A 27,129-nucleotide genomic window follows, 5' to 3' on the forward strand; every position below is an offset into this window, starting at 1 on the left:
TTCCCTTCTTCCAGACAAGATATTCCTGCATGCGTCTGGGCAGGGAATCTAGTTGGGAACCAGGGAATGGGTGGACACAGCCCACCCACAATTAAAAGGCCCCTCTTAGAAAGAGGGGGAACCCATTAAAATTCCATGGCCCCAACAAAATGTGGGGGACAACTAAAGTGAAAAATGGGGAAAAAATAGAAAAAAACAAAAAACCAAAAGCCGGGGGATCCCTGAGAGATGCCCTTCTAACCCAGACGGTCTGCCGTACGCGTTTCTCCCATTCCCACCGGAGCACCTGGTGCTACTAAAGGTTCTGAAATTCAGGGCATCACTGATTCTCATAGTGCCCGTGTGGCTCAGACAGCACTGGTTCTCCACTCTCTTGAACCTCTCCTGCGACAGGCCCATTGTACTCCCATTGGTTCCCCACCTGCTCACTCAGGAGCGTAGCAGGCGCCATCATCCGGACCTGTGATCCCTGCACCTGGCAGCATGGAAGCTCCGTGGCTGATGGCAGCGGAGCTTAAGTGCTCCGCCCAGGTTCAGGAAGTGTTGCTGGGGAGCAGGAAACCCTCCACCAGGGCTATGTACCCGGCCGAGTGGGAGCACTTTCATGTTTGGTTTAGTCAGAAGGTGGTGTCCCCCATGGCGACCCCCGTTCCTGGACTACTTCTTGGAGCTCAGGCTTTAGGGGTGGTCCTCTTCCTTGATCAAGGTTCATTTACCGGCTATTTCTGCGTTACACCCAGAGTTTGGAGGAAAGACCTTCTTCACGCATACAATGGCCAACAGCTTCCTGAAAAGCCTGAACAGACTTTCTATGCAGGTGTCCCGCTCACAGCCTACTCTGCAAGGGCGCAGGCCTCCTCAGTGGCCTTTGTGGCTTAGGTCCTGATCTGAGATAGCTGTAGAGCAGCCACTTGGTGCTCTGTCCACAGCTTTGCCAACCATTGTGTATTAACACATTAGGCTAGAGAGGATGAGGCTCTGCGTAGCGCCAGCCACCACTCAGTGGAGGGTTAGAACGCCAGTCCTGCCTCCGGGGTGGTCTGCTTCAGAGTCACCGCGACGGAATGGACATGAGTGGGGTCAGCAACCTGCGGCTCTTTAAGGAGACATTTGCAACTTCGAGCGCTGCCACTGCCGACTCCTCTTGTGGCGCCGGAGGCTGCCGCCACTTACACAAAAAAAAAACTAAATTCATTTGCCCGCTGTTTAAACAACTGATTTAGTTTTATTTGTCTAAGCAGCAGCAGCCTGCAAAGCCGCTGAGCATAGAATAATAGAACACTAGGACTGGAAGGGACCCTGAGAGGCCATCGAGTGCAGCCCCCTGCCCCAATGGCAGGACCAAGTACTGTCTAAACCATCCCTGATAGACATCTATCTAACCTGTTCTTAAATATCTCCAGCGATGGAGATTCCACAACCTCCCCAGGCAATTTATTTCACTGTTTGACCACCCTGACAGTTGGGAACTTTTTACTAATGTCCAACCTAAACCTCCCTTGCTGCAGTTGAAGCCCATTGTCTCTTGTTCTATCCTCAGAGGTCAAGAAGAGCAAGTTTTCTACCTCATCCTTATGATACCCTTTTAGATACCTGAAAACTGCTATCATGTCTCCCCTCAATCTTTTCTTTTCCAAACTAAACAAGCCCAATTCTTTCAGCCTTTCTTCATAGGTCACATTCTATAAACCTTTAATCATTCTTGTTGCTCTTTTCTGGACCCTCTCTAATTTCTCCACGTCTTTCTTGAACTGCAGTGCCCAGAACTGGACACAACACTCCAGCTGAGGCCTGACCAGTGCAGAGTAGAGCAGGAGAATGACTTCTCATGTCTGGTTCACAACACACCTGTTCATGCATCCCAGAATCGTGTTTGCTTTTTTTGCAACAGCATCATACTGTTGACTCATATTTAGCTTGTGGCCCACAATAACCCCTAGATCCCTTTCTGCTGTAGTCATCCCTAGACAGTCTCTCCCCATCCTGTATGTGTGAAACTGATTGTTCCTTCCCAAGTAGATCACTTTGCATTTTGTCCTTATGAAACTTCATCCTGTTTACCTCAGACCAAAAGCTGTGCTAGTTGGGGATTGAACCCAGGCCAACTGCATAGGAAGCAGCCCTGTGAACCACTACACCACCAGCACCTCTGTCAGTCATAGCAAGGCAGGGAGCCCCAGAAGAGAAAACTGGCGGGGCAGGCCCATGTTGCAAGTGGGGGAAGTGCTAAGCCTGTACAAGAGCCAGGGGAAGGGGTGGCTGAGCCCATCTCTGTCAGAGCTACACGGCTCTGCTGAGAAGGAGGCAGCAGTGGCAGGGAGCAGACCCAGGAGGCAATAGCCACAGAGGAGCTGTGTGTGCTGACGTGAGTTAATCTTGGGGATGGTGGGGGTAGAGGTTGGGGCTGAGAGGCATAAAGCCTGGGGTTGTGGGAGGCACAGCTTAGGCCAAGAAGAGTAAAGCCTGGGGTGGGGGGCAGATTTGTGGAATGGGAGGGTAAACCTTGGGATGGGGGGCAGATTTGGGGTCTGAGCTGGGTAAAGCCTGGAGATGAGGGATAACAATTTTCTAACTGGGACAAATCAATGTGTGCGCGCTGGTCTTAAAACAGGAGTGATCAGAAGTACGATTTGACTTCATTTGTTAAGGACTGCCTCATATTCACATGCATCGCAGCTCCTGAAGTATTGATTTTGTAACTGAATTGGAAAAATGGCACTTCTTGCTATTTCGGCTGCAGAGTCCGGGACATGAGCAAGCACTCGAAAAAAGAAAGAATGGTTACTTACTGTCGTCACTGCTCTTCGAGGCGTGTGTCCTTTCCATCTCCCACCCTCCTCCCCTGCGTCGGAGTAGTCTGGTAAGAAGGAAATGGAGAGGACTAGAGCTGGCGGGGGTATATATGGGCTGATATGCCAGTGCCACTCCAGGGGTTGTCCTGCCGGCTCGATGCATACTGCTTGGGAAAAAACTGCCATTGACACATGAACAGTGCATGCACACAACTCCATAGAAGGGACACGAGCAACACATCTCGAAGAGCAGTTACAACGGTAAGTAACCATTCTTCGCGCACCTCCTTTTTCTTTCTCAAAGACTCACAGACTTTAATGCCAGAAGGCGTCATTGTGATCATCTGGTCTGATCTCCCGCACATCGCAGGCTGCAAAACCTGTCCTCCCCACATGCCTGTGATAGATCGCTAACCTCTGGCGGAGTCACTAAACTCCTGAAATCGTGATTTAAAGTCTTCAATTTACGCAGAATCTGCCTTTTGCACTAGTTTAAACCTGTGAGTGACCCATGCTCCCTGCTGCAGAGAAAAGCAAAAACAAAATCACGAGGTCTCTGCGAATCTGACCTTGGCAAAATTTCCTTCCTGACCACAAATATGATGATTTGGCTCAACGTCACCCTGAGCATGTGGGCCAAGCCCACCAGCCAGACACCTGGGAAAGATTCTCTGTTGCACCTCGGAGACCTCCCCATGTAGTATCACTTCACTGACCACTGGAGATCTTTGCTATTGGCAGTAGTCAATCAGCAACAGTTCATTGAAGGTTGTCTCATCATAAAATTATCAAGCTCTGTGTTGAAGCCAGTTCGACTTTTTTCCTGCCACTTCTCCCCCTCCAGTTCTTCACTCCTCTGATGGTCAGAAACCTTCATCTAATTTCAAGCCTGAATATGTTGATGGCCACTTGTCCTTGGGTTCATGCGACCATATTGGTGTTAATCACCTGATTCAGATACTTGCTCATCCTGCTTGGTCTGAAGCCATTCCCAACAAATTATCTCCTCTTACTTGGGATGCAGGCTTCCGATAGTTTCTGCAACTTTCACTAAAAGTAACTCCAATTCTTTGCCATATTCAAATACTTAAAATTCTTCAGAGTCCACCTTTCTGATGAATTTCCTCAATTTTTAAAGTAAGCCCTCTTGAAAGTAAGGACCTTATTTGCAGATCTAGTTCTATATAGTTAGTTGCCCTTTTAGTTTAAACTGAATTAGCTCATGGCCTGTCAAATCAAGGCTGTCCCTTACAAACATATTTTTCCATCTTCACTATTCATCAATACCTAATCTAAAATGGCACCATGTCTTCTTGATACAGTGAGTAAATGATGAAGGAATCTGGTTTGGTCCCAGGCCTGTAGTATGTATCACAACACTACCGAAATAGAAGCATTGAGGTGAGTTGGAAAGTTAAGGTGAAGCAACTTTATTAACATTGTACTCTGTTTCAGTCTGAAAGAGCAGGGGAAGGAGGAATCTACTTTGCAGTGATTCCACAGAAACTCTGCCTATCAAAGAAGGATGTTGAGCCAAAAGCATTGCATTATCACACTTTATTTTCATTGGCTGGTCACAGCTCAAAGTCCGGACAGTGATACCAACCCCTCATCAACAAAGGAACCTTCAAGACGTGGGACTTTTTCATATTTGTCAGCGACTTCACAAATGAAAGGATGTGACTCAAATAGCCATGTACAATAATGTAATGTTTCCAATTGTATGGTTAGTTTGAGATTAAACACAATTTTGTAAAATCCAAATTGCACTAGTAATTCATGTACTTCAAAATAAGTTCATTTCTGATCACTCTGGTAGAGTCCAGAATCAAAGAAAATCAAATTCATGCAAAGGTTTGGCTTTTCAGGTAACCTTTATCGAGGAAGAACACACAGCTGGTATGATTTTGGTCCACTAGACACAAAAGTTGTTATTGGAATAATATCAATGTCTTTGCGGTCAAGAACAGGTTTCAAGGTGAAGTTCTGTAAAATCATTGTCAGTAGCAAAAAGAGCTCCATCCGAGCCAGAGCCTCTCCCACACAAATCCGTTTCCCTGCAATGAAAAAGAAAGTTTGTATTGGAGCTGGACATGTTTCTTTGCTGCACATTTTAAATATGGTTGTTATGGAAGCAAACTGTCAGGATTAAAGTTAGATGGGTGGAGTAATTGAGGTTAGGTGTGCAGAGGATAATGGCTATCTCCTCAAAGTTCAGAAAGGTAGAAGAGCCAATGGGGATTAAGAAGCCAGAGCATTTGAAGGTTTCAGTTGCTTAGATTACCATTTTAAAGATCATTTGGGACAAAGGGAGAGAAGATATGGAGGACTAGAAGATATGGGGTGTGTGAGGAATAGATGTTCTACTTTCCAAATGAGCTAAACCGTTTTCTGGGACAGTGACATGGTGGTGAATTAAGTAAAGCGGAGAAGTAACAAGCAGAGTGATGCAGAAGACCCAAATAACAGAATGGAAGAAGAGAGCTCAAAGGCATTGTTAATAGACTGAGACTCAGTATCTTGGAGTGAAGTAGAGAAGTTAGTTGCCACTCACTGATGACATCAAGAAAGTGGAAATAATTCATGCTTCCTGTGAGCCCATACTGTGGTTGTTCTTGCAAAGATATCTGACCATGCCACTTGGTACTGGAATCCATCTCAAATCTTGTACTTTTCCTTGGGAATGGATAGATTGAATAAAGGATTCCCACACTGGGGGAAAGGCTATTTATGGAATGGAATGTGATCCGGTCTTTGTCTTCAGCTGGTGTGTACAACTGCCTCACACACCCTAAGAGGATACATGTGAAGAAACCTGAAAGCAAAAACTCTTAAGAACTCTGGAAAGTTGTAGTCTGAGGTCAAAGTAAAGATCAGCTCCGACGTGAAGTAATTTACCTGACATAAGAACAACTGTTTAGGTCCAGAATTTCCATGTAACAAGTTTCTTAATGTATTAGAATTACCTGGCATCTTTCATTTGTTATAACGTAGTTAAATATCAGACAGGTAACCATGTTAGTCTGGATCTTCAAAAATAACAAGAAGTCCCGTGGCACCTTAGAGACTAACAGATAGTTTGGAGCATAAGCTTTCGAAGTGGGTCTTTGCCCATGAAAGCTTATGCTCCAAACTGTCTGTTAGTCTCTAAGGTGCCACAGGACTTCTTGTTGTTCTATAATGTAGTTGGTTACTTTGATCTGCCTCTTTTCACTTGCAGTAACTTCACTTCTAATGTTCATATGTCATAAAACCACTTTTGTTTATTATCAAGCCCGGGGTAAATAATTATTGCAGCAGAGGAAGAGAAGGAGCAACCACTGTGCATCTCTTTCATTGAGAAGGAACCACAGAGTGAGCAGGAGGGTGGGCATCAGAGGCTCAGTCAGCACACCGGGGGACAATCCCAAGGGGATTTCTCTGATCCAACCTTTCATAATGTGGTCTAGATGAAATTATTATAAGGTGGGTGCACAACTAGATGGTAAAAAAAAATACAGAAAAAAGTAGCTATCAATGGGTTCGTTCAGATTGTGAGGGTTTATATAGTTGGTTTCCAGATGGGCCTTTCCTGGTACCAGCGCTCGTCACTGTTTTCATTAATGACTTAGGATAATGCAGTGCAGTATATGCTTATATTTGCACAGCTATGAATTAGGAAACAATGGGCTAAATAGTTGTACGGCTGAAAAGGCTTTGCGGGTGGGGAGAGGGAATATACTAGATCAGAAACTGAATAGAAGGTGAATGTGATGCAGTTGCAGAAAAAGCTAATCACATTCTGGGAGGTACTACCAATAGTGCCACATGTAAGACAGAGCCCCTTCTCCCTGCCTTCGCCCAGCCCTGTGGCTGTGAGCTTGACAGCCTTGCTGCTGGGGGAAGTCCGAGGAAGGCTTTTAGCTTGCTGAGCTGCCTGAAGAAAATGAGCTAAGAACTCAGGAATTCACTGGGCGGGAACAATTAGCACAGACTGTTTTGTGTTTAAATGTTTTGCTTGTAACACAGAATGGACTAATCTTAGTCATCAGCTTTTAAATCAACCGGGGATCTGCATTGTCTAACTCTTCTTAATTCTTGTTCCTTCTCTCCCCAGACATTTAGCCCATTGAATCATTTCTTTTGCTCATTTTGTTGAATCTAAATAGCTAGCTAGCTGGCCAGTGAGTCAGTTTAGAGCAGCGGAGTTGACCTATTGTTTATTCTTGCTAAGCTGGCACAATGCAAGAGGTAAACGTTGTAAAATTTGGAAGAGATAAAACCACTGTGCCTGGGCTGTAGGGACAGAACACAGGATAAACCGGCATTGGAATAGTTACCATTTTTTTTGTAAAATGGTAAGACTTGTCGCACTCAGGGCTGCCTTCTTCTCGGAAGCCGGAGAAGCCCTGCAGGCGAGCATCCAGTGCGCTTTTCTTTTCATAACGCTTGAATGCAGCCGGTGGTGCTGTGGTAGTCCCTGGGGCATGAGCTCTGAAACCTGCTGTTTGACAGCACTTCCCTCCTTCAGCCACAAAGACTAACGGTGCTTCCTCTGCCTGCGTAGCTGCTGGAAAGACTGAGGCTGGGGGGGCGGGGGTCTGATCATGCTGCCCCCCCCCCAAAGAAGCTTCATGCCCCCCCCCCCACACTTTGCACACCCTGATATAGAGGGCAGACCTCCACCGTTCTCCTGGTCCCCTGAAAGCCAGACAAGTAATAAGCTTAACCTGCAGCAAGCATGATTGAGGTTGCACATTTTAAGAAGTTTTTGTTACTCTCAGGCTACGTCTACACGTGCAGCCAACATCGAAATAGGCTGTTTCGATGAATAACGTCTACACGTCCTCCAGGGCCGGCAACGTCGATGTTCAACTTCGACGTTGCGCGGCACCACATCGAAATAGGCGCAGCGAGGGAACGTCTACACGCCAAAGTAGCACACATCGAAATAGGGATGCCAGGCACAGCTGCAGACAGGGTCACAGGGCGGACTCAACAGCCAGCCGCTCCCTTAAAGGGCCCCTCCCAGACACAGTTGCACTAAACAACACAAGATACACAGAGCCGACAACTGGTTGCAGACCCTGTGCCTGCAGCATGGATCCCCAGCTGCCGCAGAAGCAGCCAGAAGCCCTGGACTAAGGGCTGCTGCCCACGGTGACCATAGAGCCCCGCAGGGGCTGGAGAGAGAGCATCTCTCAACCCCCCAGCTGATGGCTGCCATGGAGGACCCAGCAATTTCGACGTTGCGGGACGCGGATCGTCTACACGGTCCCTACTTCGACGTTCAACGTCGAAGTAGGGCGCTATTCCTATCTCCTCATGAGGTTAGCGACTTCGACGTCTCGCCGCCTAACGTCGAAGTTAACTTCGAAATAGCGCCCGATGCGTGTAGACGCGACGGGCGCTATTTCGAAGTTGGTGCCGCTACTTCGAAGTAGCGTGCACGTGTAGACGCAGCTTAATAGTAGTTGAAGTCTGGAATCCCCATCACTGGAAGATTTTAAGAACAGACTGAACAAAACACCTGTCAGGTATGGTCTGGATTTATGAGGCCCTGAGTCAGCACAAGGGGTGGGACTTGGTGACCTCTTGAGGTCCCTTCTGGCCCTGCATTTCTAGGCTCCCTCTTCAGCCAAGAGAGGGGAGTGATTATCTAGCCCCAAACCTCATTTTAGATCAATGAGCAGGAAGTGACACTGTTTAAAGACCCACAGAACCTCTCACATTAGCCAAGCATTTGATTCACAAGCCAGCTGAAAACACTAAGTTCAGAAACAGTCTCAGAGCTGCTAGGCAGTTCAAGGCAAAGCCAAAAGATAGTTTGGAGTCTGAACTGAAAATGGCTTCTTTTACCTGCAGAAAAGGGCACGAAGTAGTCACTCTTCCTAAAGGCACCATTTTCATCCAAGAAATGTCCTGGGTTAAACTGCTCTGGGTTTGGGAATTCCTTGCTGTCATAGAGAGCTGAATTCAGTGCAGGGAATATCGTGGTACCCTAAATTTGCAAAGGCAGGGAGGAAAAAGTGATAAAGATTTATGGCTGAGCTGGCTAATCACTGGATTATCACCTTCACAGGAATCCAACACAAGATACTGGAGAGGAGATAATGGTGCTAGAGCAAATACAGAAATAAGAAGGACAACAGTTTGAATGCAAATCAACATGGCTTTTTGGAGAGTACATTCTGTGAAACTAACTTGATATTTTTGATGAGATCACAAGGGTGATTGATTTAAAAACCAGAACAATTTGAATTAATGCAGCACATATTAAATGGATTAAAGAGTGGCTAAAGGAAAGGTCTCAAAATTTAATTGTCAGTAGGAAATTATCACTGAGTGGATCTCTTCTCAGAGGGCTCTTGAGGAAATATGTTCTTGGCCCTATTCTATTTAATATTTTTAGCTGAAGGAAAAAGATACAAAATCATCCCTGATGAAATCTGCAGATGGCACAAAACTTGGGAGAATGATAAATAATGAAGAGGAGAGCGCACTGATTCAGAACAATCTAGCTGGCTCGATAAAATGGGCAGAAGCAAACAGGATGCATTTTAACACAACTAAATGTAAACACATTTATCTGGGACCGGAGAACGTAGGCCGTACTTGTGGAAAGGGGGCTCAGTTCTTGCGGAGTAATGATTTGGCAAAAGATTTTGGGGACGTGGTAGATTGTCAGCTTAACATTGAGCTCCTAATGCAGCAATGGGCAACCTAGGCTAGCTACAGGGCTGCACGAATGGCTCTCCTTCACCTCACTGGGCTTCAAGATTGTCGTAACCAAGACAGTCTCCTCGGATAGGCAGGTTTGCTAACTGCACTCGTGTACCTAGAATTTGCAGATGCGCCAACTGAACCAGAACAGCGCTTGGATCGGAGGCGGAGGGATCGCATGGGTTGCTCAGCCGACGCTGTGTGCTATCAGCACCCACCTCACTTCCTGTGCCCTTGCTTTACTTGCATGTCAGTTTAGCAGTACTGGTAGGAAAACACACTACGCAGATGGAAACCAGCAGAATCTAGCAACCCTGCTCATGGGAAAGGGTAACGGAAATGTCTTGTTGGCCACACGCAGAACTTGGACGGGCCGTATGTGGCCCACAGGCTCCAGGTTGCCTACCACTCTCCTAGTGTAACACTATGCCCAGATAACCTCAAGCTATTTTTGGGTGCTGAACAAGGGGAATCTTGAGGATAGCAGCAAGATTATTTTATCTCTATGTTTGCCAATGGCTAGACCACTGCTGGAATCCTGTGACCAGCTGTGGTGCCCACAACTTAAATGATGAAAGATTAAAAAAAAAAAATCTCTCTCATGGTGATATGCTCAAGGAGCTCAATCTATTTAGTTAACAAGAAAAAGGTCCAGGGATGACTTGACCATAAGGATCTATGGAGAACACGTGTTTAATCATGGGCCCTTCAAACTAGCAGAGTGATGTGTAGTTTCATCCAGGGCCTAGAAGCTGAAACTAGATAATTTCAGACTGGAAATAAAGTGAAAATTTCTAACAAAGAAATTGCCCATGGGAAGAATTTTCCATGGGATGAGGGTGGGCGCGGGAGTTCTCATTATTGCAAAAAACCCCTTTGGCTTCAAAATATGAAAACCTTTTGAAGAGGCTTGTTTTGTAACCAAAATCTTAGGTGAATACCACTGCTAAACTTATTCTCTATTCCATGTCTATGATCTGAAACGCTGCCCTTGAAGAAGAGCCCAGCTTGTAGATGGCAAACTGCTGTTCCGTTTCATGCAGGGGTTTGGAGGGATTCTGGAATCATTGATAAATTATTGATTAATCAGCAATATCACCCCTCACGCAAATCTCGTTCAACAGTAAAAAGGGAGCAAGATAACAGAACTTAATCCTTCACAGACACATTGAGAACTGACCTTGGGAATAAAGTACTGTTTGATATTAATATCTCTAGTCACAGCATGTGGCAAACCTAAAGGTACAAGACTGAGGTATCTCTGGATTTCGTGTATCACAGCATCCGTGTAGGGCATCTGACTTCGATCTGCCATGCAAGGATTTCGGTTTCGGCCAATCACGCGGTCAATCTCTTTGTGAACTTTCTCTGTCATCAGATGAATTAAGGTTAACAATCAGAGTATAGAGCAGGATTCACATACTTTCACCCACCATTATGTCACATGGTCTGCCATTTGGGATGATATCAAACCTGGTCAAATAGCCTCAGAAGGGTTGCTTTGTATGCCTGGAGCTTCACAAATAACAAGCTGCCCTGTAGTGGCTGGATACTAACAGATTTATTAGGTCATGAACCTTCATAGAGAAGACACACTTCTTCAGATGAAAACGGAGTAGAAATATATAATTCAGCATTTATATAGCAGGGAGGGCGGTGCCCCGACAAGCAAAATAACAAAACACCACTTGTCCTCACCTATTTTTCTTGGCAGTCACTCTATAACAAGTAGGATGGCTTTATCTCATGCTCCTAACACTGAGTTCACCACCAGTTCAATACCAAACTACTCATCAAGAGATAGCTCCTAAAGCCTTCCCCTCTGGCGTCACTCGTTGTTATGCCAGTGAAGGAAACCCAGGAAGTGTGAATTTCCCTGCATCTGTGCATAGTCTTTAGCACTGGCAGAGCTCTGATTTAGAACGCTACACAATCTGGCCATGAACAAGCTGATTAAATCTGAAGACACAATGGGTGCGCCTACACTTGCATTCCTCTTTCGAAAGAGGTATGCAAATGAGTGAAATAGAAAATGCAAATAAGGTGCATATTTGCATGGTTGGATCCTCATTTGCATATTCTTATTTCAAAAAAAGCCTCTTTTGCAAGAAGAACACCAGTATAGAGGCTGCTCTTTCCAGAGTAAACCCCATCTTCGAAAGAATCCTTCTTCCCTTTATTTAAGTGGAGACGCACCCAATGACTTTGCCATTTCATACGTCTGGCGGGGGAGGTGTCTGCTACTCTCAGGACAGCACAGCTAAGTCAGCAACAATGGAGGATCCAAGGCATCAAATCTCCCCACCCCTCCCTGGGATCCTCAACAATGATCTAGACTGAGAGGGAAATTCAAACACAAGGGCCCATCCACCCCTTGGCCCCTTTGCTCAGATGGTCAACGCAGGGACAAGTAATGCCCATTGTAATGGGCTTTTGGGATGAGGGACCTCAGCCTGCAGGAAACTGGGGTAGGAAACCCCTCCAACATCTCTTCTAACTCGCTTCACATAAGCCAGTGAACTACCACCACATGGCAGCAACATGAGTCACTGCCCCACCAGGCCAGATTTGATCTAGTGACTGACAGGCATGTGCTCTGTAGCCATTTACTGGTCCATGCAGTCCTCACAGCTCTAGAGAACTAACATTTTATGAAAGAATGAGAGAGAGCACACAGGTCTCTTACCTTCTATTTCCGGGTATTTCAGAAGAATCAGGAGTCCAAAGACTAGGGTGGTGCTGGTTGACCCTGTTCCCGCAATAAATAGCTCTACTGTGCTTCTAAGCAAACTTCCCATACTGAAGTCTGACTTGCCATTCTTTTGCTCCTGCAAAATGATTTGGTGAAATTCTTTGATCCTTGACAATAAAGCGGTAGGATATATTCAGATATTCATAGATGCATTTTTACCCACTAGATGATCCACCTCTCATCATTAAAATCCTGCACAAACAGCCCAGAGCACCTAAGATTTAAGCAATGTCACTGTGATGCATTGCATCTTTTCCATGAAATAAGGTGGTATGTTTTAGTTTACATGAAGGAAGAGAACAGAGCTTGACCACAATCATGCACTTTCCTTGGGCACAGACCATGTCTCCCCGTTGGGTCCCTCCAAAGCCATGTCCTATGTTGTCACTGAACAAATTGATCCTGAGGAGATGTGTAGTCCCAGGAGTGGGGAAAAGCTGATGTCCTCACATACCTCATTGATTTTGATGAGGAAAGCATCGATGAAATCTCGAGGGCAATTGGGGTCCAGCGACTCTTTATGCATGTTCACTCTCTCCAGAACAAATTGCGTGAACTTCGCAGAATTTTTAAAAATATTGTGGTGAGGCCCAGGCAAGCAATCCATGAGAGATGGGAAAAAATTGTATAGCTATAAAGGTTGAAAGAAAAACACAGCTAGATTATCTGAACACAACACATAATCTCAGTGTTTCCTCAAATGACTCCACTCCAGCAGGCCAATACAATTCTTCTCTGTTGCCTTCTTATGAAAGTACAGTGAAGAGAACATTGCCAGCTTGACTAAGTCAGACTATCCAACATCTTTAAATTCCTTACAAAATACACAAAAGCAACAAGAAGTCCTGTGGCACCTTATAGACTAACAGATATTTTGGATCCATAAGATTTTGTGGGCAAAGACCCACTTTGTCAGATGCATGAGTGGTGAGTTCCAGAGGAGGGGCTAAACTTATAGGCTCATGACAAGGAGGGAGTCCCAGTCAAGAAGAGGGCCAAAGTTGACAAGGTCAGTTCAGTCATGGAGGATGTGGCCCATTATCAGCAGCTCACGTGGAGTTGTGAACACTGAGAGGAGAAATCAGGTGAATTCTTTCAGGGAGGCTGTCACCCATTTATCAGCAGCTAATGTGGAGGTGTGAACATCAAGAGCGGAGAAACTGCTTTTGTAATTTGGCCAGCCACTCCCAGTTGCTGTGTAATCCTTGGTTGATGGTGTCAAATTTGCAATGAATTTCTGCTCCGCGATTTCTCTTTGGAGTCTGTTTTTGAAGTTATTTTGCATCTGACAAAGCGGGTCTTTGCCCACGAAAGCTGATGCTGCAAAATATCTGTTAGTCTGAAAGGTGCCCCAGGACTTCTTGTTGTTGCTGTATGGTTGTGTCCGAAATATATGCTACGCTTGCTAGTGGCACACAAAAAAAGCTAATCTCTCACAGCAGGGTACTTGATAACAGACTGTACTCCACTAATATTAACAAGCATGGGAGCTGTACTTAAATGATTTACAGGCAAGGATAGTTGTGCAAGCACAACACAAAGGGGACTAATGAATCCGGTGATATCATTGCACAAGATCACACCAGAGGGATTGCTCAGCTGAAGGACTTCAGGAGGCTCTGCAGGACATGCAGAAAGAAGTGTCTTCTGGACGCAGCAGCTCAGGATACAAAAGAAAGAACAGTGTCCACATGTTCCGGTCTGTCTCCTCCCACAGTATATCACCAGGGCGCATATCTGCAGGACAAAGACTTTGAACTGGCAAGATAGCCATGGGCAGGGAGAGAATCCCATCCTCTCTGTTGAAGACCTGTAACCTGCTAGTGCTATCTGTCAGATTGAGACTCTGCTGGAGTCAAATCCTATTTAGTTTCTAGATCTTAAATTGTGCTCTTTTTTTGATAACCCCGTCTCTCTATATTATGCATCGCACTTATAATTGCTTAAAATCTAACTTTTTGTAGTTAAAACGTCTGTTCTTTATTTTACCTAAAACATTGTGCTTTGGTTGAAGTGCTCGGGAAATCTGCTCAGGAATGAAAAATGACGCATGTGCTCTGCACAGCGAGTGAGGGGCTGAAAGGGTTACAAATTTATACTGGTCATGTTTCTGACCAGGGCAGGATGGTACAGACCAGGATGAAAGGCTGGGGAATTGGCAGGAGGCAGTAGGGAATTCACTGGAGTCACTCAGTTCACGAATGGCTGGGAGAAGCATTCATGTAAGTCAGCTAAGAGTGTTGCAGCCTGTGGATGTCTAGTTTAATGCAGTGCGCAATAGAAGTTTGAAGCTTGTCATATCATCACAGGGTGAGAGGGAGTCTGGGGCTCAGCTAATTCCAGGTTGCTCCCCAGAGAGCCTGTCACGGACATTCAGTGATATCAGCTGAGGTATGCTTCATTTTTTTCAGCATAAAACCATAAGCACCATGCACGGTTGTTTTTTTTGGCCGTTGGGGGGAGGGAAATCAAGTGCCCAACTTCAGCACTCACTACATATTTTCATAGGCAGTAATAAACCATCATAGACTTTAAAAGGAAAATACACCTTAGATTTCCTGAAGTGGCAATCAAAGGGTCAAATTCTTTCTTGGGGTGTAACTCCATTTATTTTCACTAAGCTATGCTAGTAGAGCGTGTGACCGTTCCTTGCAGAGTGGGTGAGATTCTCAGGACTGTGTGTGTAGGAGGGTGCATTGCCTGGCTGTGAGCTAGAAATGTTTTGGGGGTGAGGAATATATTCACATTTACCTATCACATTACATGGGTACCAGGCCTGTGAATTGTGCTTCGTCTTGGTACCAGTATTTCTATCAATGGCTTCCTTGATTTTCACCAATTGTGTTGTTAGAAAATGCCCTTGAGCAAACTAAATTCTGAGCTAATGAAATATTTTGTGAGAGGGTTTAAGCCACCCTGAGAAGTTTCCTGGGCCATTTAGTAGTAGCTGCAGTCTAATGAGGAGAATAAAAGCATTGTGGGAATCAAATAATTCTCAAGAAAAATGAATCATCAAAGAAAGAAATCTCTGCTCCCTTCTGCAGAAGAATGAGCAGCAGTAGAATAACCCCTGAACATACCGCGGTCCAGGGAGAGCGCTGGAGGTTGACGTTTTCCTGTATGATATTCATTAAAGTAACAAACTTTTCATCTTTGTAGTCAAACCGGTCCCCAAAGATGATGGAGCAGATGATGTTGGAGACTGCATGGGTAATGAAGAGGGTGGGGTCAAATGGCTGCCCTGGAACAAAACAAAATGGAAGGGAGTCAGGCTTTATTTGCTGTATGTATCCTCCACTCCACCATGGGGAAGAGGAAGTTACTCACCTTGTGCAGCAATGAAGGTTCTTCAAGATGTGCCCCTGTGAGTGTTCCTCTGTAGAGGTGTGTGCACCCCTGTTCTTCTAATCAGAGATTTTTGGTAGCAGTGTCCATTGAGCCCACACATCTGTTCTCCCTCCCTTGTGGTCTGCCTCAAGGCTACCTAGCACTGCATGGGTGAAAGCCCCTCACTTCCTTCTCCACCACAGAGCACTATAGAGAACTCCAAAGTAGAGGGGAGGTGGATGGGTTGTGTAGGACCCAGAGGGACACACATCTCAACAAACTATTGTTATCGCACAAGGTGATTAACTGCCTCTTCCTCTCTGATTAGTGTCCCTTTGGGTGCTCCACTTTCGGTGACTTCCAAGTAGTACTCAACACTTTGGCATGGAGTCTGTTACTACAGAGAGTACTGTGGAGTTGAAGATGGCATTGGGGGCCAAATCTTGATCACATATTGTTCTGAGGGTGTGGGCAGAGGTCTATGTCACTGCTCTTCAGGTTGCTAAGATAGGAATAGCTGTAAGGAACGCGACAAGGTAGACATTGACCTCATGGGTTGCATACACATCTGGGATAGAAACATGTTGTGCTCTCGCTAACAGTGATTAATGTGATCAGAGATCCATCTGGATAGTTTTCAGCCAATATCACAGTTTAGGAATCTTTCTGTGGAAGAAAGGAAGCATTTAGGGGATTTTCTGACACCCTTAGTCCTGTTCAAGTACAATGCTAGTGTTCTTCTAACATGAAGCATATGCAGAGTCATCTTCCTCTTGTCACAAAGTGCTGTTGAGAAAAAAAACGGGAAGATGGATCTGTTGATTTACATGGAAAATGCAGATAGTGGTGAGAAACTTGAGACATGGCCTTTGACTTTGTTTGTCCTTTTTTTTTAAAAAAAAAAAAAAAAAGAAAAAAAGAAAAAAAGGGCCATGAATGGGAGGTGGGCCATCAAAGCTGCTATTTCTCTTCCGTTGAGAAGATCGCAGTTGGAAACTGATCATCTCGTGTACATGTGTCTTCACAGAGATGTCTGAGAGAGCACATTGCCATGGACTCAAAGGAAGGCCTAGTCAAAACCTTGAGTACTAGGTTAAGATCCCAGACCAATGAGGATGGCATCACAGGTGAGAAGAGATTCTCAGTGGTGCTAAGGAGGCTATGCATCTAGCAGGTGCGCATACACAGAATATTTGGCCAACTGGTGGTGGAATATATTTTCACTTCAAGATGTACCTTAACAGACCCAAGTGAAAGTTTTGACTTTTTGAGGTCTACAATGGAATGTACAATCAAAGAGAGGGAAGATGAGGTTAGGCCGTTGTGATAAGAATGACTATGACTTGGAATAGTTTCCATTTTGTAGGTAAGTATGTCACTTAGTTAATTTTGGCTACATAGTGACATCTTTTAGCTCCTCAGAGCTTTCTACCTCTAGATCTTGAACAAACAAAGAAGCTACACCTGCAGGTGAAGGACTCACTAGCTGGGGTAAAGGAGCAGCCCAGTGTTCTCAGAGGTCAGGCAAGCAATCAGCTGCGTCGTTTTCCAGTAAATAGAGAAGAGATCTGTCATCAGGTCTCCCTAAAGGGAACACCTATGTGAACGTAGCTCCGAGTTCAGTTCCCACTCCTGGTTGTACCAGAAATTCTGACTGAGGCTGTCAGCCATTACATTCTGTATCGCTGGTAGACAGACAGCTGGGATAAGCCCCTTGTGAGGGATGTGCCATTTCTGAAGTGTGAGTGCTTCCTTGAAGAGGATGGAAGATCAGGGACACTCTTGGCAATTTATGCACAACAGAGAGGTCCACCATTACCTTCATGTGACTATTCTTGAAGAAAGGCTGAAAGAATTGGGCTTGTTTAGTTTGGAAAAAAGAAGATTAAGGGGGGACATGATGGCAGTTTTCAAGTATCTACAAGGGGATCATAAGGAGGAGGGAGAAAACTTGTTCTTCTTGGCCTCTGAGGATAGAACAAGAGGCAATGGGCTTAAACAGCAGCAAGGGAGGTTTAGGTTGGACATTAGGAAAAAGTTCCGAACTGTCAGGGTGGTCAAACACTGGAATAAGTTGCCTGGGGAGGCTGTGGAATCTCCATCTCTTGAGATATTTAAGAACAGGTTAGATAAGTGTCTATCAGCGATGATCTAGACAATACTTGGTCCTGCCATGAGGGCAGGGGGCTGGACTTGGTGACCTCTCAAGGTTCCTGCCAGTCCTAGCGTTCTATGATTCTAGGATTCTATAAGTCAGGAGTGTGTGCAGGCATTCCTGCCAGCACTTAGTTCCAGAGAGTAATATGGAGGGTCGTTTCTGCAGAAGGCTAACTGCCCTAACCTCGTGGTGATGTAGGTGAGCTTCTGAGGCTGCTAGGGTGGCATCTGTCCCTGGGTGATCAATCTGTTTACTGTACCAGTGGTGCTGCTGATAAACCCCGTTTGCTATACTGGGGTTAGCACTCCAGGTCAATGAGGAGAACCTTGCAGAATAATCTGGGTGGAGCAGTCTTTACTGAAGGTGGTCCTGCCTAAAAGCAGGAAACCTTGTCATTCTAGAGCTGGAATGATGCCTGCTACCATAAAAACAAAGAAAAGTCCTACTGTGAGGAATACGGAAAGTTGACAGGAGAAATTCTCCCGTCAACCTCCCTCAGAGAAGACAATCAGGTAAGTTGATTTCAGATATGTCGACAGTAGCTATGCAATTCCTGTGGCTAGGATTGCGGCTCTGAAATTGATTGTACTGCCCAGTGTGGACCTGGCCTTAGACTGTTAAGGAGAACAAAGAACCCCAAACCACCTACTCTGTAAGCTAACGATGCAGATAAGGACAGCTGCTCTCTGCCTGGGAGGCCAAAGGCAGTGGAGAAGGAAGTGAGGGGCTTTTGCCCCTGTAGTGCTAGGTAACCTGGAGGAGGCAGGCCACCCAGAGGGAGAGCACATTGGCAGGCTGAATGGACACTGCTACCAAAACTCTCAAATGAGAGGCACAGGGGCACACATACATCCACAGGGACACTACTTGGAGAAGTAGTTGTGGCTCTCTCAGCACAAGGCAAGGCTCAAGGTGGGGCTGACAGGAACAGTATTTGGCGAGGGTGGGTAAGGGCTGCCCCAACCCCCACTCTCACTTCTTACATGTTTGTTTTCCTCCTCGACAATAAGTTTACACTCAGCCTGCTGGGTCTGACTCATTCTGGGCTGACCAGCGCCCATCAATCCCCCTCTGAGTGACACCTGCCTGACTGACTTTGGGCCCATTTCACAGAAAGGAATCTGACCCTTTCACAACAGGTGCTGCTCGGAAGGGCCTTCCTGAGCCATCACTTGTGTTGTTGTAGCATCATCACTAACCCCTAAGCCCAGGCTGTGTGTTGTAGATAACTGTTCATATGCTAGGGAAGGAATATGGGCTCCCAGCAAAACAGCTGGAAGGGATGGTTCCGCTTTTCTGCCTTCAGTGTGCACCAAGTAGGCCCCACAACTGGAGGGGCTGAATCTCCTACAAAAGCTCAGGACCTAATAAATGGTTAGTCTCTAAGGTGCCACAGGACTGCTTGTTGGTTTTCGCTCTTCAGTGACATCCTCAGGTTCTCCCCTGTGGCTGTACCAGGGACGGGAAGGGTCTCAGTGCATTCTCCTCTCAAACGCACAATTTACGCTGCTGGGAAGAGAACTTCACTTTGGCCCTTAATGGTGCCTTCAGCACTGCAAGGGGCAGAGTGATCCTTGTCTAAGACATCGGCCAGGGTCTTAGAGCCCCCTTCTCCAAAATAGCAAGGGAAATTGTTCGTCTCCTCCACTGTTTGCATTCATATCTATTTAAGTTGTACATTGGTTGGGACAGGGACTCAACCCATTTATTCCAACAGTCATAGGAGCCCCAAGGTGAGATGTGATAGCTACATGCTACCGGATGATCAACAATAATTTAGGGAGGTCCCTGCCATGTCATTGAAGAGGCTGATATTTCCTTTCCCATTACATTCATACAGGTTGTAATAGGTGCAGCTAATGGCTTGAGTTAGAAGACATTTGAACCAAACAATTAATTATAAGGAAAAACAGAAAGACAATACTCTGACTCCTCATTCCCAGCAGACGTGACGCTATCCCCACCGTGTGTGTTTCTGAATCTTTCCGCCAGAAAATGGGATTCCTCTTGGATCCGATTCTCAATGCTTTTCTTCCCCATCCCAAAATTTCGCAGGTTAAAGAGCGCAAATCTCCTGAGCTGCTTCCACGGCTCCCCGTTGCTGAAGACGATACCTGGAAATGGGAGGTGAATGGGAATGAAAGGAGAGGGTCAGACGCAGTCAGCCTAAGAAATAGTGCCGGTACAGTGTCTGTGTTGTACAGGGGGAGAGGGAAGGGAGGCAGCATTATAGTTATGGGCCATGCACTGTTTGGAGCACTGCTATCAGTGGTGGACACTGGATATGGTTCAGACAATGTAGGGGAGTTTGCATATTTTATTGGACCAACTTATGCTGGTGGATGGGACAAGATTTCAAGCCACAACAAGCTCTTCCTCAGGCCTGCAGTTTGTCCAGGATAAAAGCGTGGTGGAACAGACTGCCAAAGAGTTTCACATGGGAGAAACACTCTGTTTTACAGCTAGTTACAGCTATTTATAAGTCACCTTTCTGACTGCTCCCGCTCCATTAGCCCACTACCCCAGAGCTATTAATAGCCATTTGCATAATTATAGCCCACTACATTTACAGCACCCAAGTCACAAGCCTTTCAAAAATCACATTTCACATGTAACCCCTTTTCTTTCCTCCCTGGCTTACTGAGGAGCAGGCAGCGCTCACTTGTGCGCCTCATGGGGTTAATGTAAAAGGAGATCCTGTGTGTCCCAATGGTGATGCTGGATAACTGGGAATCCCCTTTCCACCCCGTACTTCCAAAAGTCTGCAAAATGGTGATGCTTCCACCTGGTTGGCCCCTGTATGCACTTAATGGTGCACCTTTCTGATAACAGTTTCCCACAATATTCTTGCCTATAAGTTAAGGAAGTATGGATTGGATCCATGGACTATAAGATGGATAGAAAGCTGGCTTGACGGTCAGGCCCAATGGGTAGTGGTCAATGGCTCAATATCTGGATGGTGGTTGGTTTCAAGCGGAGGGCCCCAAGGATTAGTTCTGGGGCCGGTGTTGTTCAACATCTTTATTAACGACCTGGATGAGGGACTGGATTGCACCCTCAGCAAGTTTGCAGATGACACCAAGCTATGGGGAGAGGTAGATACGTTGGAGGGTAGAGATAGGATCCAGAGTGACCTGGATAAATCATTGGTTGGGCCAAAACTGATGTGGTTCAACAAGGAGAAGTGTAGAGTCCTGCATCTGGGATGGAAGAATCCCAAGCATTGCTATAGGCTGGGGACCGACTGGCTCAGCAGCAGTACGATGGAAAGCGACTTTGGGGTTCTGGTGGATGAAAGGCTGGATATGAGAAAACAGTGTGCCCTTGAGGCCAAGAAGGCTACTGGAATATTGGGGAGCAACAGGAGTAGCATTTCATGCAGATCTAGCCAAGTGGTTGTTCGCTTCTATTTGGCACTGGTGAGGCCACATCTGGAATACTGCATCCAGTTTTGGGCCCCCCAGTATAAAAAGCGTGTGGATGTGCTGGAGCAGGTTCAGTGGAGGGCAGCAAAAATGATTAAGGGGCTGGAGCACATGATCTATGAGGAGAGGCTGAGGGATCTGGGCTTGTTTAGTTTACAGAAGAGAAGACTTAGGGGTGATTTGATAGGAGCCTTCAACTTCCTGAAGTGGAGCTCTAAAGAAGAGGGTGAGAAACTGTTCTCCGTGGTGTCAGATGGCAGAACAAGGAGCAATGGTCTGAAGCTAAACAGGGAGAGGTCTAGGTTGGATATTAGGAAAAACTACTTCACAAGCAGGGTGGTGAAGCACTGGAATGTGTTAACTAGAGAGGTGGTGGCTTCTCCATCCCTAGAGGTTTTTAAGTCCCAGTTTGACAAGATCCTGGCTGGGATGACTTAGTGGAGGTTGATCCTGCTTGAAGCAGGGGGCTGGACTAGATGACCTCGAGGTCCCTTCCAGCCCTGTGATTCTATGACCTTTGGAAACCTCCAGGAAATTTATTCCAGTTATAATCTGGGTTTAACTCCCAAACAGTAGTTATAAATAGTATATATATCTAATACACCAAAATACAATTAAGACACATCTTTACTTAACACCTTAAAGAAAAAGGAGTAAAGGGCTAAACATGAATAAAATCAATTAAAAACTTACACAGAAATAAATGAAACATAAAACTGCATGTGCACTGCCATACGTTCCATCACCCCAGTGTGTACACTCTTTAGTTATCAAAGTTACAGTTACTTTCCTGTGCAAGCCTGTTGCTGTTGTTCCACTAGATTGCCATCAGCTTGGTGAGGGTTCTGTGAATCAGTCCAGGCAAGGCAAGGTAAGGTAACCAGCCAACCAGCCCCTCTGACCTGGAACTGGCACAAACACGGATGAAGTTCGTTCCCTGGAGGGTTTCTGCTCAGATGGGCAGGGATAGCTCAGTGGTTGGAGCATTAGCTCCCTTAAACCAAGGGTTGTGAGCTCAATGCTTGAGGGAGCCACGTAGAGATCTGGGGCAAATAGATGTAAATAAATCATTTAAAAAAATTGGGAGGCAGAGAGAGTGTTTGCTCTACCAAGAAGGCCTGGGACTGGACTTCAGGACCTCCTGAGGTCCCTTCCAGCTCTGTGAGAGGTATATCTCCATATATTTAGTGGGGGGTTGGGAGAGCTCAGTGCCATTTGACCATTGGCCTGCTAAACCCAGGGTTGTGAGCTCAATCCTTGAGGAGGCCATTTAGGGATTGGGGCAAATAAATATCAGGGATGACGCTTGGTCCTGCCAAGAGCATGGGGGACTGGACTAGATGACCTCCACCAGTTCTAGGAGATGTGTATCTTCGCTTATTCACTTTTATTTATTTAGCAGGCTGTAGCTCCCTGTAGGCGTGCGGAGCTAGGGCAGTGCCTGTAGCTCCGGAGGGGACTGCAGCCACACCGGCAGTCCTGGGAGGCCCAGCCCTTACTTCAGGGCGGGCAGCATTTCACAGTTTATAGCATAAGCCCGGCCCAGCCCTCAGTTCGGGGCGGGGCAGCAGCACAAGGGTTTGGAGCACAAGCCCAGCAAGGACTTGCCCCGTGAGGGAGGGGGGTAGGGGGTCGCAGGCCCTCCCACACCCCTGCGACCTGGCCCGGGGCCCTGGGGGTCGCTCACACACGACCACGGCGGTGGGGATCCAGGCCGCAACACACCGCCATAGGTTTGGGAGCGTCGTTCCCCGGGCCACTGCCTACCTCTACCTCCACCGGGGGAAGGTCCCAGTCCATCTGGTCAGGGGTCAGCCCCCTCCCTGATCGTCTACCTCTGGGGGCTCCGGCCAGTCGGTCATGTCCACATCATTGGGGTAGTCCGGCGGCGGTAGCACAGTGGGCCCGAGGCGATCCTGGGGCTGGGGGCTGCAGGGGTCCGCTGGAGCACTGGGGCGGGCCGCTCCTGGGACCTCGTGGTCGCTCGCCCTCGTCGGACTGGCAGGGCCTGGGGTTTCTTCCCGGGCGGGGGGTCTCCACCGGCGTGAGGGTCCTGGCAGGTCTGGGAAGTCCAGGTAGGTCCCCTGGGGCATCCGGATCCGTGGCTGGCCTGGCTGGTCTGGGCCACTGGGGGCTTGCTCCTCCCGGCCGGCCGGGCAGCAGCGGGCCCTCTGCCCCTGGCGCCGGGGAGCCCGCGAAGGCGCCTCCTCCCCGCCTGGAGGCCCAGGCTTTAATGGGTCCGGAGCTCCGCCCTTGGCCCTTCTGGCTGTAGGCCCCACCCCCTGAGGGGCGGGCCACTGATGTTCTGGCTCTGGGCTCGCCCACCAGGGCCTCTGCGCAGCCTCCTCTGCCTCTGAGTCAGCAGGAGGCCACACTGGCTCACTACACTCCCCAAAATAGTTCCTGGCTGGGAGAAAACTCCACACTTGCCCTGAAGTAGCCTGTCTGATGAGCCTTAACTCTCCAACAACAAGGAGACCAACATCATCTTCCCTCATCCTAGCCAAAAAGCCCCACTTTCCCTCCCAGGTCTTCCCAAAGCCTTATGGGAGTTGTAGTCTCTCGAGCCAGATCCTCCCGGTAACACAGAGGCTCCTTTATACAGAGGGGCCTAAAGACACAACAGAAGATAAATGTCTGTCCCCCACTAGGCACGTGCCAGTGCTGCAGGGCTCCTAGTTCCTGTGAGGATCTCTTGTGGTGAAAAGCTACCACTGATATCAGTTAGGCCCTTGACTCAGATGTCTGTTCAGTTCTCTCAGTGTCCATTCAGCCATTTCTACCATTTCCTAACTTCTCGCTAATTGCTTTTACAACCCCAAGAATGTTCCTTTCAAGCATTTTTTTCTGTGTAATCAATAATAATGCTGACTGTTTTCACAGATACTTGGATTCTCATATAACTACACATATCTTATAGAAAGCAGAAGGACCTTGAGAAGTTACTGGGGCCACTCCCTGGCCTCACAGCAGGACCTATCACCATAGGGCAGTTGTTTTTTTTAAACCTATTTGCCCCCCAATTGCTAAACAGCCCCCTCAAAGACTGAGCGTCAAAACTGTGGGTTTAGCAGGCCAAGGCTCAAACCACTGAGCTATTCCTCTCCCCCAGCCGTATTTTGACTTCATACATAAATCGGATAAAGATTCCCGGTAATGGACGTCTTGGTGCTTCCATATGTATTACTCTTGCCCTCATTTTTTACAATGACAGGCTTAAAAAAAAATCCTTCATCACTCATTGAATATTCCTAGGTAGTGGCACAGGGAAGGAAGGGTTGTAGGGAGTCATGCCTTGCTCTGAGCCTCTGCAACCCTGCCTCCTGGCTGTATTCTAGGCCTTGTAAAGTACATTAGCAGAGCTGTTACCTCTCACAAACCTGTAGTGAAATGCTAGGAGCGAGTCATGTCAGAGAAGCAGTGGTACAAAGCAGAATGAGCTCTTTCCTGGAATCAAGAGTATCTCTTCAATTTTTCCCATGGTATTACTGAAACTCCAGCTTGATCCCTCTTCCCTTTTCAGCTGGGCTCTCCCTGGGCAGAGAACACCAGCTTCACATGCTGAAATTATTTAAAATGTACCTGGTTCCGTGGCCATTTTTGCAAATAATGGCATACTTCCTCTTCCACTGAACTCTTCCCCGAGATCGATCAGAGTTTCCTTCAGAATCTCATATCCATACAGCACCACAACCGGTTCTGAGCCCAAGTATATTGTGAAAATAGGGCCGTATGTTCCACTGAGCTGTGAAAATTGAACACAAGGGCCAAAATGTTTCCAGTTAGATCCAGTTGATTAAGGATCAGAATAGGCTGAGTGGATGAAATTACAACTTGCTGATGGAAACGTTCTCCTGACCTGCCGCTAATCCACGGCAATTTTTGCTACTGATCATAGCCCAGGCTTGGCCTTTTCAGCCCAGATCCTCCAATGTATTTAGGAGCTTTATTCCACTGATTTCTCAGTGACAGGCCCCAACCTAGGAGGTCGGGGACTCTGTGACTTTCAGTGCATCATGTTGTTCTGAGCAAGTTTTTAAACATTTTCCCCTAGAGATGTGTCTGTCTGTGTTATATAATTATCTCATTATAAGAGCAGACTGCATTAATAGGGGGATTTTCAATGGTGATTTGGAGTTCTATGTTAAAATGACTCTAATTCCACAGAAATACCACCTGATTTTACAATGACAAGAGAATTTCCTTGCACTTTGTTGTCGGCCCTCCAGTGCCAAAGGCAGAGAAAACAGAGATTCTGCTTCCCCTTTTACATCACTAGGGCTACGTCTACACGTGAAGCCTACATCGAAGTAGCCTATTTCGATGTGGCGACATCGAAATAGGCTATTTCGATGAATAACGTCTACATGTCCTCCAGGGCTGGCAACGTCGATGTTGAACATCGACGTTGCGCAGCACCACATCGAAATAGGCGCAGCGAGGGAACGTCTACACGCCACAGTAGCACACATCGAAATAAGGGTGCCAGGCACAGCTGCAGACAGGGTCACACGGCGGACTCAACAGCCAGCTACTCCCTTAAAGGGCCCCTCCCAGACACACTTGCACTAAACACCACGAGATCCACAGAGCCAACAACGAGTTGCAGACCCTGTGCATGCAGCATGAATCCCCTGCTGCAGCAGCAGCAGCCAGAAGCCCTGGGCTAAGGGCTGCTGCACACGGTGACCATAGAGCCCCGCACGGGCTGGAGAGACAGCGTCTCTCAACCCCCCAGCTGATGGCTGCCATGGAGGACCCCACAATTTTGACGTTGCAGGACGCGGATCGTCTACACGGTCCCTACTTCGACGTTGAACGTCGAAGTAGGGCACTATTCCGATCCCCTCATGAGGTTAGCGACTTTGACGTCTCGCCGCCTAACGTCGAAGTTAACTTCGAAATAGCGCCCGACGCGTGTAGCCACGACGGGCGCTATTTCGCAGTTAGTGCCGCTACTTCGAAGTAGCGTGCACGTGTAGACACAGCTTAGCAGAATTATTTTCCCATTTCCAATTCATCACACTTGTGCAAATCAACAGAGAAACACGTCTGTATGTGGCACGATGGGGCACAGAAGGAAGGGAACAGTTGTAACTCATATCAGAGAGGGAGCTGTGTTAGTCTGTCTCTTCAAAAACAACAAGAACAGATGCAGGTCTTTGCCCACGAAAGCTTATGCTCCAAACTATTTTTTAGTCTTTTAGCATTGGTCTTGTCCACCCTTCGTTAATTTTGATGATTCACAAGAAAGAAAGAATCTAACCTGCCTGTCCAGTCTCAGGTTCCGTTTGCAGAACTGGCTAAAATGCCAGAACATGTAGTACTACCATGTCATTTCTGCTGTGCAGAGCTGGAGTTTTGCGCTGGAGGCAAATATCATGAGTAATTTTACAGATGGGATATTACGGCAGAGAAAGGTTATGTGATAGGCTCACGAGCACAGCTGGAGGCTGTAGCAAAGGTAGGAACTGCGCCCAAAGCTTGCTATGGCCAGTTCTTTACATAACCCACTAGACCAAAGTCACCAACCTGCGATAACTTGTACTCATTGCAGTGATGCTGGTGGGGCATTCTGCGTTACTTGTGACTAAGACACGCACACACACGAGCGTGCGCATATGAGCAGTGTGTTATTCAGAACATTTTGTGTCTCGCATCCAAGATTAGCATTACAAAATAATAAGTCAGCAAAATGAGCTGAAGAGGCATTGCCACTAGGCGAGGTTTCAGCTGGGCTGTGCTAAATGATGGCTTACCCTCCCGCAATGAATACCAAGATAATGTCCTTACCTCCTCTATATGCTTGGGTAAGTTCTTCCTGCTCAGCTGCAGCATGTTCCCTATGAGGGGAAAAGCAAAAGGACCAGGTGGCAACTTCCCTTTTCCTGACCTCTTCCTCCAGGTGGAAAAGAAAAGAAGGAAAGAGACACACATCACCAGCAGAATCGTGGCTGTTCCCAGAGGCTCCAT

At 46.9% G+C, this 27,129-nt stretch overlaps 1 protein-coding gene across 2 annotated transcripts; it reads right to left on the bottom strand.

Annotated features, from left to right (window-relative positions):
- Positions 1-4,334: 4,334 nt before the first annotated feature.
- LOC142015902 (cytochrome P450 2H1-like) lies at positions 4,335-27,129 on the bottom strand. 2 transcript variants are annotated; one of them, XM_074999844.1, is made up of 9 exons: positions 26,950-27,129; positions 24,739-24,901; positions 19,696-19,845; positions 15,327-15,487; positions 12,701-12,877; positions 12,181-12,322; positions 10,675-10,862; positions 8,631-8,772; positions 4,335-4,849 (listed from the first exon to the last, which is right to left on the bottom strand). In XM_074999844.1, exons 1-9 carry the CDS (start codon positions 27,127-27,129, stop codon positions 4,668-4,670), a joined length of 1,485 nt encoding a protein of 494 aa, XP_074855945.1. In that variant the 3' UTR covers positions 4,335-4,667. The 2 variants fall into 2 exon arrangements, with proteins under 2 accessions (XP_074855945.1, XP_074855946.1); XM_074999845.1 differs by lacking the exon at positions 12,701-12,877.

Source organism: Carettochelys insculpta, chromosome 7 (genome assembly GCF_033958435.1).
Source record: "Carettochelys insculpta isolate YL-2023 chromosome 7, ASM3395843v1, whole genome shotgun sequence".
In the NCBI taxonomy this organism is placed as follows: domain Eukaryota; kingdom Metazoa; phylum Chordata; order Testudines; family Carettochelyidae; genus Carettochelys; species Carettochelys insculpta.

What these genes read in the sequence shown, in the direction of transcription:
- LOC142015902 (XM_074999844.1), bottom strand. Translation starts at nt 27,129, where the DNA reads ATGGAGCCTCTGGGAACAGCCACGATTCTGCTGGTGATGTGTGTCTCT. An exon ending in AAAAATGGCCACGGAACCAG is followed by an intron (nt 19,846 to 24,738) that starts GTACATTTTAAA and finishes TCCCATTTCCAG; the next exon opens with GTATCGTCTTCAGCAACGGG. An exon ending in TCCTCATCAAAATCAATGAG is followed by an intron (nt 12,323 to 12,700) that starts GTATGTGAGGAC and finishes ATCATTTTGCAG; the next exon opens with GAGCAAAAGAATGGCAAGTC.